General features: G+C 49.0%; 1 protein-coding gene across 1 annotated transcript; it reads left to right on the forward strand.

Annotated features, from left to right (window-relative positions):
- The first annotated feature begins 5,441 nt into the window (after positions 1 to 5,441).
- On the forward strand, positions 5,442 to 17,466 carry IVD (isovaleryl-CoA dehydrogenase). The gene is made up of 12 exons (XM_029951698.1): positions 5,442 to 5,648; positions 6,965 to 7,054; positions 7,280 to 7,331; positions 9,412 to 9,581; positions 10,034 to 10,127; positions 10,328 to 10,464; positions 11,710 to 11,806; positions 13,400 to 13,493; positions 13,985 to 14,066; positions 14,598 to 14,702; positions 14,779 to 14,851; positions 15,537 to 17,466. Exons 1-12 carry the CDS (start codon positions 5,496 to 5,498, stop codon positions 15,668 to 15,670), a joined length of 1,281 nt encoding a protein of 426 aa, XP_029807558.1. The 5' UTR covers positions 5,442 to 5,495; the 3' UTR covers positions 15,671 to 17,466.
- The last annotated feature ends 581 nt before the right edge of the window (positions 17,467 to 18,047 follow it).

Genomic DNA, 18,047 nt, shown 5'->3' on the forward strand with positions numbered 1-18,047 from the left:
TGAGATGAGAGGGGATTATGTCTGATGCTTGAAATGAGCATTTGTAATATGCCATACATGGTGTTTATCCGTGTTCCTCCTTACCGGACTTCTCAGGTTGTCTGCATTACCATCACACGGTAAACACTGTAACCTCTTTTTACAGCCAGGGAAATAGGTGCAGAGAAGTTAAGTTAATACACATAAATCTAAGGGGAAATTTTTCGTTGATTTTTTTTAAACATTTATTTATTTATAGACTTAAGCAATCTCTACGCCCAATGTAGGGCTTGAACTCACAACCCCAAGAGCAAGAGTCACCTGCTCTTCCTACTGAGCCAGCCAGGTGCCCGTTATGTCATTTTTAACTAAGTACAATTATTCACTAATGGAATCATCAATGCCAAATGAACAAACTTCTAAGAGTCTCTAAAAGCAAGGAGTTTTATTAGAGCCCCAGTTAGAACAGCTGCCCAGGAAACATGCTCTTCACAGGGAAGAAAGTGCTCCAGAGAAGGAACAGTTTTTACAATGAACAGTTTGTGCAGTGTTACACTTTTATTTTTACATTTTGTAAAAGTTCAAAAGAGGATAGCTTAACATAGGTATGAATCGTGACTTTTAATGTCAAGGAGCACAAAGAACAGGAGTATCGATTGATTTCTTAAGAACAACATGTTTTGGGGTGCCCGGGTGGCTCAGTGGGTTAAGCGTCCGACTTCAGCTCAGGTCATGATCTCATGGTTTGTGGGTTCGAACCTCGCGTCGGGCTCTGTGCTGACTGCTAGCTCAGAGCCTGGGGCCTGCTTTGGATTCTTTGCCCCCCCCTCCCCTGCTCATGCTGTCTCTCTCTCAAAAATAAATAAAACATTAAAAAATAGAAAAAAAGAACAAGATGTTTTTCCTTTAGGGCTATACATGTATAATGTATGCTTGGTGGGCCATAAATCAGGCTTATATGAAAGTTTATCTGGAGTTTATGTACATGCTGATTTATAAATCTCAAGTGTCTTCCCTTCTGTTTCAGGCTTTTAGAAAGTTTTTTCTGTCACCAGAATGTTAGGCACAGCTTAACTTTTTCAAACCTTGGAATCACATTGGACACTACCAACGTAAATGATCTAATGTTGAAACCGACCTACTTCAAGCGAGTAGTAACTATATTTTCTAATAGATGTCAAGTATCACTGTGATTCACCTCAAAGCTTAAAATATCCATGGTATCCCTCTGAGTTTGCTACCCAAAGGTACCTTGGCTCACCTGGAAACCACAAATGTAGACAATAATGAATCACTGATAAATTTTCACCAGGCAATCACTGAAATGGTTTAGAAAACTGAATCCAGCATTGGTGTTAAAGATGGATGGCAGGATTGAGACAGTAAAGTCAAGGACATCAGGAAAACAGAAACGAAATGTGTTATGGCCACGACAGCAAAGGTGTAACGGAAGATCTGAAACACAAGAAAGCTACACGAATTGCAGTTGACCCTTGAACAAGGCAGAGGTAAAGGGCGCTGAACCCTCTTACATGGGTGCAGTTGAAAATCTGTATATCACTTAAAAAAAAAGCTAGCATTTTTACTCGAGATTTATTCATTTTAAGTAATCTCTACGCCCAATGTGCAGCTCAAACTGACAAGCCTGAGATCAAGAGTCACATGCCCTACCACCTGAGCCAGCCAGGCGCCCCGAAAATCTGCATAGAACTTTTTGACTCCCCCAAACTTTATTAATAACCTCTTGGCCTAACCAGTAACATAGTCATTCAACACCCATTTTGTACGTTGTATGTGTTAATGCTGTATATTTAAAGTAAGCTAGAGAAAAAATGTTCAGAAAGTTGGAAGGAGAAAATACATTGTCAGTACCGTACTGAACTGAATACCTGCCTGTGAGCGGACCTATGCCACTTCAAACCCGCCTCATAATGCTGTGCCGTACACCGCAGGGGCCAATTGTAAGGTACGGCACACGTCGTGGGGCTGAGAAATCTACATACTTAGAGGTTTTCAGCAGCCGTGAGAAAGCAAGAATTCTTTACAAAATAAGGATGTGACTGATTTTTTTTTTGTTTTATTCTCAAGAGAGCCTTTAATACTATGAACTCTTAAATATCAAAACAAAATGCATAAATGCCAAAACCCAGGAGAGAAGGACAGTAAGTAGTGGTAGCATTCTTGTCTCAGGAGAGGCTGCCAGCCTGGCTTTGGCCACAGACTGTGACAGACACACAAGAGTCAGAATCAATAGGGAGATTAGGTAAATACAACCCCTACATGTGAAGAGGTGCAGAGGTTACGGTCTTATAGAGCATGAGTACGTAAAAACAAAATGAAAAGTTGTCATTAAGACTGGAAAGTGTGCCTAAAATCAGAAAGGACAAAATAGTGGGAAATGTACTCCAAGGAGCAAATCCTCAGACTGAGGACGAGAGTAAAACTCTATAGTCTTTTCTGTTATTATAAAAATGTGTTTTTCAAGTTTCTAATACATTTTGTGTGTCAGATTACATGCTATATTACTTAAAGCCTAAGATTTTTTTAAAATATGTAAAACACATTCTATTTATAGGCAAACAAAGGGTGACTATAAAGTGAAACCATCACTAACATGTACTACATTACATAGATAAATTTATAGATTGTTCTTCTGGAATTGTTAAGTCACATTTACAGAAAAAAATTTTATCACGTGAATTATACACTTTACTAGTCTTGGTTTCTCATACTTTTAATAAAAGTCCTACATATAAAAGCAACTTAGGTAATGGGATCATAACCAGCAGACATAATAAATTTGAAGTAACTAACATTACATAGTAAGTTTCAGCTTTCCATGTAGTTGCTATCCATTATAAACCGTTAAGTTCCTACTTTAGAATTTGGTAATTTGTGATATATTTAGTTTGATTGTGTAAATAATAAAAAAAAATGCTGATACCAAAAAAAAATAAAATAAGGATGTGAAAACTTCCATTTACAGCCCATCCCTCGCCAGATGGGTATGGGTTGGAATCCCAGCCCACCCACTAAAAAGTAGTCTTTAGCAAATTACTTCTTAGTCTCATTTCTTATCAGTAAACTAGAGGTAATATCTGTGTTGCTGGATTGATATGAGAATAAAGTCCCGCACCTAACCCAGTGCCTAAGATTTTATTGAAGTTCAAAATGATTCCCATAATCATCTTGCCCTCAACTTCTACTGCAGTGCTGGCTCTCAGTCTCTTTCGTTGCTGCTGTTACCATGCTTTGTAAGCTTCAGATATTCAACTTCCCTCTCAGATAGGAGCCCCCAGCTTTCATCCCCTCCAGCCTAGTGTGCGTCTTCTGTTCATAGGCAATTTTTTTTTAAGATTTTATTTTTGGGATATCTGGCTGGTTCAGTAAAGCATGTGACTCTTGGTCTCTGGGTTGTGAGTTCAAGCCCCATGTTGGGGGTGGAGATTACTAGAAAATAATTTAAAATAAAATTTTTTTAATGTTTATTTTTGAGAGAGAAGGACAGCAAGCAAGGGAGGAGCAAAGAGAGAGTGAGAGACAGAACCGGAAGCAGGCTCCATGCTGTCTGTCACAGTACAGAGCCCGACGAAGTGGGACTCACACCTACCAATCATGAGATCATGACCTGCCTGAGCTACAGTCAGATGCTTAACTGACTGAGCCATTTGTTTTTAAGATTAAAACTTTGTAACATCGGCCTGGAGCCTGCCAGGGGATTCTTTTTCTGGCCCTCCCCCTACTCATGTGCATGCTTGTACACCTGTTCTCTCTCTCTCTCTCTCTCTCTCTCTCTCTCTCTCTCTCTCTCTCTCTCTCTTTCTCTCTCAAAAAAAGAAAAAAACTTTGAAAAAGAATTCTACTCTTGGAGAAATTGAAACTGCAGTTAAGTCTTGGTTTGCTGTCCTGGGGCAAGGGACTCCACCTTGGGCCTATGGCTTCCTTTTCAACACTCCCAACAGCCTTGCAGTGGGTGGTATTGGTGGTATTTTCAATTTCATTTCAAGATGAACTGTTCAGGGCATTGGTCCACCACATTGGAGGAGGAAAACAGCAAAGGGGGATAGACTTAATTCCATCAGCTCTCCTCTTCCCCTGTTAAATAACAAAAATTTAGCGAGTACATTTTAAAGATCTAATTGGCTTTATTAAATAGTTCATGACTCAGGCAGTATCCCATCTAGCAAATAGAAAGGAGCTCCATCGAGGTGTAGAAAAGGAAAGGTTTTTCTTAAAGTAGTAAGGAATGGAACAGGAAAAAGAAATTATTAGCCAAGAATTGATTGTTCCAGGCAAGTTCTATCCTAAGGAGAAAACAAGTGCCTATCAATAAATTTCCTAGTCAACACTCGGAAATTCCCATGTTTGGGTGGTTAAAGGTTGCATTCTTGGGGAGGTTAACTGCCTAGGTTAGGCAGTAAGTTTTGGTTTACTTAGAACCTTAAGTGGCTCCACTATTGGCTTTGTGGTTTTCTTTTTAATACTAGTAACACACTACTCTTCCTTTTCTCTATCCTCAGCCCCTTTTTAAAAAGTCCTGATTGCTGGGGTGGGTGGGTGTGTGTGTGTGTGTGTGTGTGTGGTTTTTTGAGATCCAAGGCAGGGCTCAACTCACAAATCATGAGATCATGACATAAGCCAAAATCAAGTGTCCCACACTTTAACCGACTTGAGGCACTCAGGTGCCCCCTGATTGCTGTTCCCCTTTTTTTTTTTTTTTTTTTTTTGAGAGAGAGAGAGAGAGACAGCGCGAGCAGGGGAGGGGCAGAGAGAGGGAGACACAGAATCTGAAGTGGCCTCCAGGCTCTGAGCAAACGGTCAGCACAGAGCCTAACGCGGGGGTCGAACCCATGAACCGTGAGATCATGACCTGAGCCGAAGCCGGACGCCCAACCAACTGAGCCACCCAGGCGCCCACTGATTGCTGTTCTTAATTGCTGTATATTAAATTGCTCTACATTAAATAATTTGGAAGACAGCAACTCTTTCTCACAAATCCAAAATCGACAAACCCTGCTACATAATAAAACAAGATTTACTGCCCTCTATCAGTGTGCACACTAGAGCCAACGCTACTTAACCCAATCTTAGCCATCCCAGGTGGGCTTTAACAATTTATTTCCAAGCCCTGGGCATCCCCGCAGAGTACCTACAGACTTCTGTAGTTACGGACTGCTACTTCAACGCAAAGGAGATACTACTCCACTCAGAAGACGCCTTTCTCGTCCATCTGCTAACAAAAGTCCTAACCTAAGAACGACCTCAGCATAGCAGGTCCAGCGTCCCCGCCCCCAACCTTACCCGGGTGTAGGTATTCGGGTGGTCACCGCTGATTGGCTCGTGTGGGGCCAAGAGCAGCTTAGCCTTCGCCAGCAGTGAAGGGTTATAGGCTGCTGGAGACCCACCCCTTCGCCGATTGGGTGGGGGCCGCAAAGCCCGGGATTGGTGGAGCCTGTGGGGCGGGCTCGTCGCCACTGCCTCTCGAACTCTGCCTCAGCTAACAGAGCAAGGCCGAGATGGCGACGGCGGCTTGGCTTCTGGGACGGCGCGTCGCAAATTGGAGGCTGCGGACTCCGCTGGCGCCGCTCGGCAGCCTCGTGTCCCAGCGGGCCCACTCCCTCTTGCCCGTGGACGATGCGATCAACGGGCTCAGCGAGGAGCAGAAGCAGGTAGGGAGCCTGATCCACTTCCGGGCCCCAAGGCCTGCCGGCCCGGCAGCATCGCCCCGCTCCGTGGTCGCCCCGATGTTCCTCTGCCCAGAGCCCACACAGCTGCGGCAGTGACACCGCGCGAGCGGGCACTGGCCTCAACCTTACCTCTGTGGAGGCAGCAAAGCCTAGCTTTCGAGGTGGATAAGGAGTCAGAGACAGGAAAGCAGCTGGGAGACTGCTGGTGTTTTCGTGGAGGATTGTCAGGGCCACCTGCGTGTGGCAGAAAGAGCCTTAATCTACCTGAAGTCTGCTTACACCCCTGAACACTGCCTTAAGACTATGGTTCTCGAGCCCGGTTAATCATCCTCACCAGAGAATCCTTTTCGAATACACACCTCAGGGGTATTGAAGTGCACATTGTAACCGGCTGTAATTCTTCAGCCCGTTGTGTCAAAGCACAAACTTAAACAGTAACTTGAGAGGTCCTTAGAGATGGAGCTGAAACAGAGCTGGCACAGAGTTCCCCAGGAACCTGATTCTCCTGTCAAGCAGGTGCCTGAGCCTCCAAAAACTCCAACATCGTTTTGGGTTTGCAGTCAGTTAACAGAGCTTTGAAACTCCTCAGTCAGGAAAGGTTCAATTCTAGCTCTCAAATGCTTCTGCCAATAGTTTCTAATCTCTTTGTGTAACCCTCTTTAATCAAAGGCTCAGGGGCAGAAAGTCTGGCCCTGGAGTGTGCCATAAACTGAAGAGGGTAGGCTGGAGCATAATGAGTGGGGGTGAGAAAGGTACTGGAGAAGGCTGGATAAGTCAGGAGGGATCAGCTCGTGCAGGGTCTTAATAGGCCTGACTAAAGAGCCTTCTAGGTATAATGAAAAGCCATAGAATGGCTTTATAGAGGGAAGTGACATTTTAAAAATACTTGGCTGTTGGGGCAACTGGGTGGCTCAGTCAGTTGAGCATCCGACTTCAGCTCAGGTTGTGATCTCACAGTTGGTGAGTTTGAGGCCCACGTGGGGCTCTATGCTGACAGAGCCTGGAGCCTGCTTCAGATTCTGTGTCTCTCTCAAAAATAAATAAAAACATTAAATTTTTTAAAATTATTTTTAACTGTTTAAAGAAATAGTCCAGCTCTCTAGGCTGAGGACCTTAAGAGAGATGAAGATCATCTCCGAGGAAGTATAAACTAGAATGGCCTCTAAGTTTCAACCTGCTACTATTTGGTAGGTTGTTTGTAGCCTGTTTTCCTGAATGCATCCTCAGTGGCGAAGATGCCGTTCTTAGTGGCAGTAATGTGTTGTTTCAGTGGCATCTGTCTACCTCTCTCCCTCTAGCTTCGTCAGACCATGGCTAAGTTTCTGCAGGAGCACCTAGCCCCCCAGGCCCAGGAGATTGATCAGAGCAATGAGTTCAGGAACCTTCGAGTGAGTCATGATGCCCATGCTAGAGGGTGGGGGTGCAGAGCGACAAGGGGGCAGTGTGGGGGGCTGGGCTAGGCTGGGCTGGGAATCGAACTGCTGTCTGGAAGGGCTCACACAGTCTTGTGGTAAATAAAACTCCCAAAAAAAGCAGCCCCTTTCTGTGAAGTGTCTGGGTCTCCTTCCAGAGAGCTCTCACAGCTCACTGCATTCACTGCTTTCTGTTGACAGGCGTTTTGGAAGCAGCTGGGAAACCTGGGGGTCCTAGGCATCACTGCCCCTGGTGAGTATAGTTCCGTTCCCTATCAAGAACTTTTCTTACGTGCCCTTTGGCACTATTCCCAAAAGAAACAGGAAAGGAGGGGAAAGATCATGCTCAAAGAGATTCAGGGACAGAAACTTCCTCTTGGACCCAGGATAGCTCTCATAGACTGTCAGCCCAGAGAAGAGTACACTCGATTCCTTTAGGCAGTGGCATCTAGAAGGCAAAGGAATGAGGCCAGTGTGGTTCACATGGATGAGGGTGAGACCTTGAACTCTGCATGCTTACTAAGCTCCCCCAGGAGATTTTGGGAGTTTAGAAAACTCCATTATCACTCAGCTGTCTTGCATGTCTTACTATCTTACTGTTTCCCTAAGTTCTACCCCAGCAGTAATGTCTAAGCAGGCCCACTCAGGAAAGGTGTGTCCCTGTGGGGACTGCCTATGTCCTCGACCCACAGCTGACCCTGGAGCTTATTTTGAGAGCCTCCCGGTGAGGTAGCCAGATGGTGTCTTTAATAGGCTCCCCTGGGCCTCCCCATTGTCCCCTATGGGTCTTACTACTTGTTTCCACGGGGAGAGGGCACAGAGCTGGCAGACTTCGGTTTGGATGTTGGCCTCTGAAGGAGAGGCCTGGCGTGGCTTGTGGTACCCAGTGAACAAATGAGCCTGTGGCGTCACCTGCCAAAGCCTGGACAGCCCACACTGCTTCAGCTTGTACTCATATTGGAATAGAGGTGGAACACAGTTCTTAATCTCCCCCTCGCTGCTTGGAGACAGTTCCGGGGAGTTGAGCTGATTCAAGAGGAATGACAAAATGGAAGACTTAAAAATTTAGACCATCCTAATGTAAAATGGTAGGGGCGGGGCCCCTGTGTGGCTCTGTCAGTTAAGAGAAGGACTCTTATCTTAGGGTCATTGAGTGTAAGCCCTGCATTAGGCTCTGTGCTGGGCGTGAAGCCTACTTAAAAGAAAAAGTAAAATGGTAGGAGGGAAGGCCACTGGAAACTCCCAAACAAGACTTTGTTCCACTGTGTCTTGGGAGTTTAAAAGCCCCCAAAGAGAGCCAGTTCTGATGAGCTCTGGTTTCCACCTGGTTGTCCTGGTGGCTATTGTCAGTGTCACCCGCATGTGGTCTTTCCTTCCTCAACTTGCAAGAATTGGGCTAATCTTTCCCTAGAGCCTAGAATGAGCCTGACTTCTTGGGTCAGAGTAAACATGTGCAGAGTCTTTTTTTTTTTTTTTAAGATTTTATTTTTTTAAAGTCATCTCTACACCAGTCATTGGGTTTGAACTCATAACGCTAAGATCAAGAGCCACATGCTCAGCCACTGACTGAGCCAACCAGGTACTTCTGTGTGCAGAGTCTTATTACCAAGATCTACCCAAAAAGCAAGGCGGGGGATGGAAGGGCGATAGTACTGGATGATCCTGCCACTTCGATTTGGAATCTGTTGCCAAGGAAACGCCACAGGTTTTGGTGAGGAGTTCTGAAATTCACTAGCCGTGGCTCTCCTGCTCCTGGATACTAGTTTTGCTTTTTTGTTTTGTTTTGTTTTGTTTTGTTTTAACTTTTTTGAGACATAATTGACCTGTAACATTGTGTGAGCTTAAGGTATTCAATATGTTGATTTGCTAGTCCTGCTTTGTTAAGTCTAAACACCTTTGCTACGAAAAGTTCACCTTCCTGGGGCCTTTTGCACATGGCATCCTTTGCTTGGTACCTATTCTTAGTGCCCTGACCCTCGCTCTCTGTGTTTCTTGGTTAACTCCAGGTCCTCTTTTATTTAATCATCTGCCCGTGCACTTCCAAAAGCAGGTGCTCAGGCTCCCTTATCTGCATTAAGCGGTCTATATGGGATAATTCGGGCATTGCAGTGACTATTTTCTGAACCGAGCCTTGGCTGACCAGAGGTGGTAGACAAAACCAGTTCTGTAAGCTTGTAAAGCAGAGCCTATGGCATCAGCCTGTCAACCTTGCTAGGGGTGACTTGGACTAGAGGCTGTGGAGGGTGTTTCTTTGCTGCCAATAAACATTGCTGTGAACGTCCCCTTTTAACCCGGGCTGCCTTTTTCACTTGGCTGCACCACCCACCCTCCAGCTCAGTACGGCGGCTCTGGCCTGGGCTACCTGGAGCAAGTGCTGGTGATGGAGGAGATATCGCGAGCTTCCGGAGCAGTGGGGCTCAGCTATGGTGCTCACTCCAACCTCTGCGTCAACCAGATTGTGCGCAATGGCAACGAGGCCCAGAAGGAAAAGTACCTCCCCAAGGTGAGGACACGGGAATGGAGAAACACTCCAGTGTCACAGTACCACCACAAACCCTGAAGCACCCTCTCCTGTTGGCAAGGGCCAGTCAGATTTGCTCCCTCAAGTGTGTTGCTCTCAAGCGGGTATAGTGAGGAGAAGGGGTCAGGGATTTGCTTTAAAATAATTCGGTCAGAAGAATTCAAACTGGGACCAGAAGTCCTGAGTCAGTTCCTGGACAACATCTGCAGAGCACTGTAAGAAATGCAAGACTAGAACTTGTTTCCCTTGCCAAGGGAATAGGGAAGGAGAGCTAGTTTCAGTTTTGTAGACAGGGGGCTTCTCGTCTAGGACTTTATCAACACCTGGTCTAAGAGGAGTTTGAAGGTGTGTCACGTGCACAGGTGACAGCAGGACAAGGGAGCTCCTGTAGGGCACTTCTGAGTCTTGACCAGCCCTTGGGCTTTCCCTTGCAGCTGATCAGCGGCGAGTACATTGGAGCCTTGGCCATGAGTGAGCCCAGCGCTGGCTCTGATGTCGTCTCCATGAAGCTAAAGGCGGAAAAGGAAGGTGAGGTACCTCTTTGACTTGGGAGTTTCTGGAGCAGGAGCTGAAATGGACAGAGAGACAGACGTTCTCAGGGTGAGGGAGCAGTGATCGGGGGTGGCCCCTGCTGGGTTTCCAGAACTATTTCCTGGCAGCAGATCCATGAACTGAGTGGTGAGACAGGCCACCATGGGTTGAGCAAGTAGCCAACTTCCTGTCCTTAGGGGATCACTACGTCCTGAACGGCAACAAGTTCTGGATCACCAATGGGCCCGACGCGGACATCCTTATTGTCTATGCTAAAACCGATCTGGCTGCTGTGCCAGCCTCTCGAGGCATCACGGCCTTTATCGTGGAGAAGGTGAGTGGGGGACAGTGCATGATGGGAGGCTGTCATCTCCTGATGGCGGTACCAGAGATGGCTCCCTTCGGCTGGTGGCAGACACAATCAGTGTGTGCTCTGAAGGGCTCCCTGAGGCCGGGGTAAGGCAGAAGAGCCGACAGAAAGGAGGGTGCCAAAGTGGAACCCAGGAAGGATGGGTCAAGTCTAAGAATGGTGGAGCCATCTGTAGAGCCAGACTGCACAAAGCAGTCCAGGAAGAGGAAGACTGAAAGGCAACTGGGTGTGACAACTAGGATGTCACTGGTGGCCGTGGGGAGAGCAGCTGTGGAGACCACAGCATGAATGAGAATGCAGATGGCGGGGGCGGAGGGGGGGGACTGAAGACTGCAGCAAAGCAAGGGGGAGATGGAGCTCGACTTGGAATGAAAAGGTGGGCGTTTGAGTTTAAGAATGGGAGAGAACTGAGAAAATTATTTGGTAGAAGGAAAGGAGAAGAGGAGAGGGAGGAATTGAGGTATGTGAGAGCAAGTGAGCAAGGTCCCACAGTGAGCCATGGGAAAGAGGTAAGGCTGGGTTACAGGTGATGGTGGATGAGCCATCTGCCTTGTGACCTCAAGGTGTGAGGGCTGGGAACCACAGGAGTGGGGGGTTGGGCAGAGAGTTCCATGAATGGGTATCATAAAGATTTGCCCTACCCTCCATGGAGAGAGGGAGCTGACCAGTATTGGAGGATAAGAAAAGCAAGTAGTCCAAGGGGGCTGGCTGAGGTTGGAAATCTTAAGGTCCCAAGGTACCACTGCCCATCCAGCACTCTCTGCTAGTCACTTGGCAATGCGTCCTGAATCGGATTAGCCAGGCCAAAGCACATAGATGACTGGATTGATCCTGGGTGGGACTCGGGTACAGAGGCAAAGGAATTGAGTGGGCTAGAGAGAGGTTCTTGGGAGCGCCCTCCCCTGAGGAAAGGAAACAAAGCCAGCAAAGGTCAGGGATCACGCAGGGAGCAGGTGTTTCACTGAGAAAGAACTGCTCCCATGAGAAGGGGGGAGAATGCACCTAGCAGAGTGGGAGACCGGTGAGGGGATGTTTGGGCCAGAGCTTCTAGGACTGGAGCAGTTGTACAGAGCGGGGACCCTGAGAGCAGGATGCGAGTTGTGCAAATTCAAGGGCTAGATGGGTAGATGGGCGTTTCCCAGAGTCTGCCTTTTCCTAGCCCCCCTTGGGGACTGGTCAGTAATTGGGCCACCTTCTGTTCCTGTGAAGGGCATGCCTGGCTTCAGCGCCTCCAAGAAGCTGGACAAGCTGGGGATGAGGGGCTCTAACACCTGCGAGCTAATCTTTGAAGACTGCAAGGTGCCCGGTGAGTCTCTAATGGGCGAGCCCCTGTCCTGACCCTTTCGTAAGCTGAGAAAGCCCATCTCTGGGTAAGAGAAGCTCACCATTGTCAGCTTACCGATGACGTGTCTAGGCGGTGGGCCTCCCACTGCCCCACTTGCCCATTGGCCCATCCATGTGGCACTCAGGCTGTCGGGCAACTGTTCTGGCCAGAGCCGTGTGCCTGACCGTGGCTGCGGCAAAGGGTGCTTCTTCCTCTGTGGATAATAACACAGTGTGCAGGGCGGTGTTCCAGCGTCTGGAATAGACAGGTGAGCGCGGTGTGCCCTCACTCTCTAATGTCCTTTAGGCATCCTAGTTTGTGCATTTCCCTGAACATCCCATGTGAGGTCGTCATGAACGATGCTAAAGAACCATTCAAATAAACTGATGGAAGCCAGATTAGACTCCGTGCAGGCCAGGCAATCCAGTTTGAGTATTTTCACCCCTGAAGTGTAACTGAAAATGTGACACATCATAGGAGATCCAGTGTACCCATCATGTGCTAAGGAGACCAAGGGCATAAATTCACTGTGTGCCTTAGCCATAGACCATCCCTCTCCCTCATGACCCAGGACCCCAGAAAAGGATGCTTTGGTTACCAGGGGCAACTAGGGAGTGGGGGGAATCAGTACAGATCCTTCTATGTCAGCAGAAAACAACCACCATCATTAGGCAGGTCACTGGTGTCCACGCTGCACTCAGCTTTCTGCTCATACCTCCCAAGGCCATTAGCATCCTGGCTTCCAGGGTGGAGAGGTGCTCTGCAGTTTCTGTATTGTATTGTAAGTAGGCTCCACACCCAACGTGGGGCTTGAACTCATGACCCTGAGATCAAGAGCCACATGCTCTACTGACCCAGCCAGCCAGGCACCTCTAGCAGTTTCTATAACTAGCACTGAATGACCCATCTCTTAAACAAAGACTCTTCCATGGATCACTCTTGTGAGGGGTGAGGGCTGGTGATATTATAACATATGGGCAAGGGTAAAAAAAACTATGGATGACTTCTCCACCAAATTAGCTTTAGCTTTTCTTTCCCGTCCAAGGCAGTTGAGGAAGAGAAGGGGAAGATCTAAGGATGGGGCCTCTGTGTCTGGTCTTGTGGATGGTCTGTGTGTGTGTGTGTGTGCGTGCATAGTGGGTTGGCGGTGGGGGGGGTCCCTCCAGCAAGCTCTACTTCTGACTGGAAGTGGTAAACATCATCCTTTTCTCTCACTCAGAACCCTAGTTGAAAGTCAGGTGGCATTTTAGTACCTGTGTGAAAGCTATGGTACCAAACCTAGCAGCTTTTATAAAAGCGAGGAGGCTGGGGGCACCTGGGTGGCTCAGTCGGTTAAGCGTTTGACTTTGGCTCAGGTCATGATCTCATGGTTCGTGGGTTTGAGCCCCACATCGGGCTCTGTGCTGACAGCTCAGAGCCTGGAGCCTGTTTCGGATTCTGTTTCTCCCTCTCCCTCTGTCCCTTCCCTCCTCACATTCTCTCTCGCAAGATTAAATAAACATTAAAAAAAATTTTTTTTTAAGTGAGGCAGCTGTGAACAGCCCTCTTCTCTCTGACCAGCATTTTTCCCGGCAGCTGCCAATATCCTGGGCCATCTAGGTAAGGGCGTCTACGTGCTGATGAGTGGGCTGGACCTGGAGCGGCTGGTGCTGGCCGGCGGGCCCCTCGGGTGAGTAGCAGGCTTGGCAGAGCTGCGCTTTTGGCCTCCTTGGCAGACGGTACCTTCACAGACTTCCCCTGGGGGCCAGTGGGAGCTGGCAACTGGAAGACAAACCTTCAAAAAGGCAAAATGAACAGCCCTCCCCCTCCCACATTTAATTTCTTCACAATGAAGGTAAATATTATCAGATGACTGACAAAAGGCATGAGGGACCATCCTGCTTTATTACTCGGGCTGGGACAGGATGCCCAGGCTCTATTGCCCGCCTGCACAGGAGTCCTGCCTCTCTCTCTGGTGTCAGGGAAAGGGGCCCAAGTCCTGGGCAGTCAGTGCAGTGGCTGAGCAGCGGTGATAAGAGTCCTCCTCCTCCTTTTCTCCTCCCTAGGACTCCAGTTCCCAAGCCATGCCCCCCAAGCCTTCCCACATTGGCATTTTGCCACCCCAGCTGGCAATGGGGATGCAGTAAGGGGCCTCCCCAGTGTCTTCCTCTTTTCTGGCAGGCTCATGCAGGCTGTCCTCGACCACACCATTCCCTACCTGCACATGAGAGAAGCCTTTGGCCAGAAGATTGGCCACTTCCAGGTGAGTGGAAATGCTTGTGCTGAAATGTCCTTTTATCACTTTAACAAATGAGTAAGAGGGACACTTGCTGTCTCTTGCCACCAATGTGAATCGGAATGCTTGGAATGCAGGCTTCTTTGGCATGCTCTCTGGCTTTGGAACCTGTCAGGAAGATGATCACAGGTCACCTCACTTCCTGTTTGTGATGAATGAGCTGGACGTCATCGTAAGGAGGCAAAGTGAAGTGTGCAGGTTGTAGGCAGGCATGGGGAGAGAGGCAGAATTTCTAGTCATACTTCTGGTCCGAAGCTACCGTGGGATGTTAGCATGGGTGGCCATAGGTTGAGGGCCGTTTCAGTGTGCAGTGTCCACAGTGACGGCAGCTCTCTGGCCATCTCCATCGTCCTAGGCAAGTGCCATCCCTGTCTGTGCCCTGGTGTCCCCATGCCTGGCGATCAGGTCGCTACTGCCAACCTGCTTGTGGCAACTAGGGGGAGCATCTGAGAGGAATGTGGCTCCAGTGTAATGATTTGTGACCTCCCCTGTGCCCAGCTGATGCAGGGGAAGATGGCCGACATGTACACCCGCCTCGTGGCATGTCGGCAGTACGTCTACAATGTCGCCAAGGCCTGTGATCAGGGCCACTGTACTGCCAAGGTAAGGGCCAGCTGGTGGGACTCCCTCCCTGCAGGGCCCTGGCAGGGCCCCGCTGACCCAGAGCCTCGTCCCGCAGGACTGCGCGGGGGTGATTCTTTACTCGGCTGAGTGCGCCACGCAGGTAGCCCTGGATGGCATTCAGTGTTTTGGTGAGTGCTCTCTACTCCCTACCCCCAGCCACAGAAAGAGGCTTCCTCTTCACTTGCTCTGTGCTTTGGGTTCACTGCAGTGGAGTTGGCACCTTTAGGCTCCTTCTGCCCAGGGTACTAGGAGGACATGTTAAAACAAATGGGAAAATGTGCAAGAAGTCCTGAACAGTTCCTAACTTCAGCAGTGCTCCCTTTTCTCCTCTGGCCTGGTCCTGCGAACACTGGGAAATGGGGAGGGAGATGAGCCTCGGGGGCAGGACGGCCTTGTTTCACTGCTGAGCAGTAGTTAAGAGCAGAGACCCGAGCCAGAAGGTGTAGGTTTGAACCCTTGCTCTACCACTGCCCAGCTTTGTGACTCATGCAAATTACTTAAGTTCCCAGAGGCTGGCACCCAGTAAGTGCTTGGCAGTATCTTTTGGTTCCCCTTCCCAGGTCTGCCAGTGGCTCTCCTGATCTTTGCCTAGTATCCTTAGCACTCTGGAATCCAGTCCCATGCACCTGTCACCCATGCCCTCCCCCTCGCCTCCCGCCGTGCAGCTGGGTATTCCTCACATTCTCACCACCATTCTCTTCGATCAGTCTCTCCTCCTCTGGCCTGTTTCTATATACTTGGCTTTCTGTTTGCTTTCCTCACGGCCCATCACTCCTTATTATCCTTTCTTCTCTGCCCAAACCCTGGCTGCAGGTGCCAATGGCTACATCAACGACTTTCCCATGGGCCGCTTTCTGCGAGATGCCAAACTGTATGAGATTGGGGCTGGGACCAGCGAGGTGAGGCGGCTGATCATCGGCAGAGCCTTCAACGCAGACTTCCACTAACGCCAAGACCCTTCGCCCCTTTTCCCAGCACCTAGAGGCCTTTTTTTTGGGAGTGGAGATATGACAGCTCTCCTGAGGCCCAGCTGCTGAGTGCTCAGGCCTCAGAGCTGGGCCAGCCAGCCAGGCCAGACGCAGCAGGTTGTGGGCAGGCATGGGGGGAAGGGAGCGGCATTTCTAGCCACACCTTCTGATCTGAAGATGCTGTGGGACATTAATGAAGGTTGTGGCTAGTGGAGGGCCTAATTGAAAAGTGTTTAGTGGCTGAAAATGGACTCAGCGGGAGGCGCACTGGCTTTTCTGGGGCTTGTTGGGAAGGCTCTGGTGACTCTCTAACTTTCAAGTCCTCCACTTCCCTGGGTGGGCACTTGGGCACTTGGGGGCAGGTAGGCAGCCACCCATTTTTCAGCTATACCTCTGCCAGGGAGTCCAGGACACAAGAAGCATTGCTACTCTCCATGTATTTGAACCTCTAGTAGTCTATTCTTTGTTGAGGGGTGGGGACTGCCAAAACCTAGCCTTTGTTTCTGCCAATTTCTAGAGGCATCCACTCCTCGCAGCTTAGGAACAGGTGCCCACTCTGCAGCAGCTCATCTGTTCACCCAGGGCTCCATTTGTTCGGGCTGAGATCCCGCCCTGGTGGGTTGGAGCTCTGGGAATAGGTGTCTCAGAACACTGTGCCACCCGGACTCCACCATGGGGCAGAAGTCAGTGTGCTGGGGAGGGATCAACTCAGCGCTGGTCTCCCTGGCAGCACCTCGAAGCCCTTGAGCACTCCTCTGCCACCACCACTGTCCAGTCCTGGCCAGATGACAGCCCAGGGTGGGCCTGGGATGGCGGCTCCACTCCAGCCAAGGCTGGCTGTGTACATTTCTCTGGACGCCCCTCAGCTAGTTCTGTTACAACAGCATAGTGGCTGCTGCCATTTTGTATGAAACATACTAGGATGCAAACCCATCTGCTTCTAAACTGGTGTTTTGGGAGCAAAGCTATCTACTTGCTATGGCCTCCTGTCCGGCTCTCGTCCCATGTCCTTGGAGAATGGCTACTCCAGGTGCTTACCCCCCTGCCCTTCAGCCTGCTCACTGGTGATGCAGGACAGAAGTGGCCTCTGTCTTTAGGACAGAAGAGGTTTTAACCTCCCTTTCCCAGATTTCCCAGAGAGGTTAAGAGTCTTGGAGCTAGAAGGAAGCTCCACGGACACCATCCCCATGGTATTTAAAAAGATCAAGACAATTTGATTTTTTCAAGGTCAGAACTGGAACTAGAATCCAGATGAACAGAAATGAGAATGCTAGCCTGGGGCCCCACCACACAGTCAAGAGTGGAATGGGTTTGGGTTGTTCCACACTCTCTGAATTCCTTCAAAGAACTGGTTTTCTTGGCTCTCAGCCCAGAGGTGCCTTTCTGACTTTTGGTCCTGGCCTGCAGCCAACTGGTTCCAGCCTGATGCTTGAGAGAGGTGGAGTTAGTGCTTTACCGAACCCCAGCCCAGTTCCATCCTAACGACGGGGAGGGGGGACCCCGTGCTTGAGGCACTGTCCCCTTACGTCCCCTCCCTGCCCCTTGCTGTGTTGGAGATGAATGTGGCCAGAATACTGGTCTTGCTGGGTTTAAAGTGTAGCTGGAACGAAGGGTCTAGAGACATTCAGAATGTGACAGAGGGGAATGTTTCCTCCAGTCTGTGTGAGTTAAGGAGCCCTGCCACGAACGTGGGGAGAATGTGACTATTCTCCTTATAATCTATGTGAAATAGAAAAGAAGTGTTTTAAAATAAAGCCAAAAATAAGTAAATAAAAGGGTGTAGCCTGCGTCATAAATGGAAGAGCAGGGGCACTTTGGTTCTGGTGGGAGTTTGAGGGTCACATGCATTCTGTCACCATGAGCCAGCTGCCAGCCTTTTCCTTCCTGGGGTGGCTTCTAATTCCACTCCAGTTTTAGGCAGGTCACACCATCAGCCCAGCTCCCCTGTTGACTACCATCCCATACTTTGTTTTCCCACTGTTTGCCCTGTGGGATGGCAACAGAAACTGAGAAAGGTTCTCCCGGTATGGTCTGGGCACACTGTTCATCAGAATTTGGCAGCCTGCATAATGCAGGTTCCTTGATCAACCCCAGACCCTATCACATCAGGGGCAATTCTGAAGCACGGGCAACCTTTTAGAATAACTGACCTGGGGCCTAGAGGACACTTCTCCAGAGGCCTGAATTCTAATTCTAATATCATCTAGTTATAACAGTTGCTTTCCTATGTAGCACTCTCAAGTCTCTTTTTGACATATTAGCGCCTTGGCCTTCGCCACGACCATTGCAGAAGACAATGTTGCGCCGGGTCGCCTTCCAGAAGACGGATAAGGTGAGTGGCCCATGGGCACCATAC

This window comes from Suricata suricatta, chromosome 9, assembly GCF_006229205.1.
Source record: "Suricata suricatta isolate VVHF042 chromosome 9, meerkat_22Aug2017_6uvM2_HiC, whole genome shotgun sequence".
Lineage (NCBI taxonomy): Eukaryota > Metazoa > Chordata > Mammalia > Carnivora > Herpestidae > Suricata > Suricata suricatta.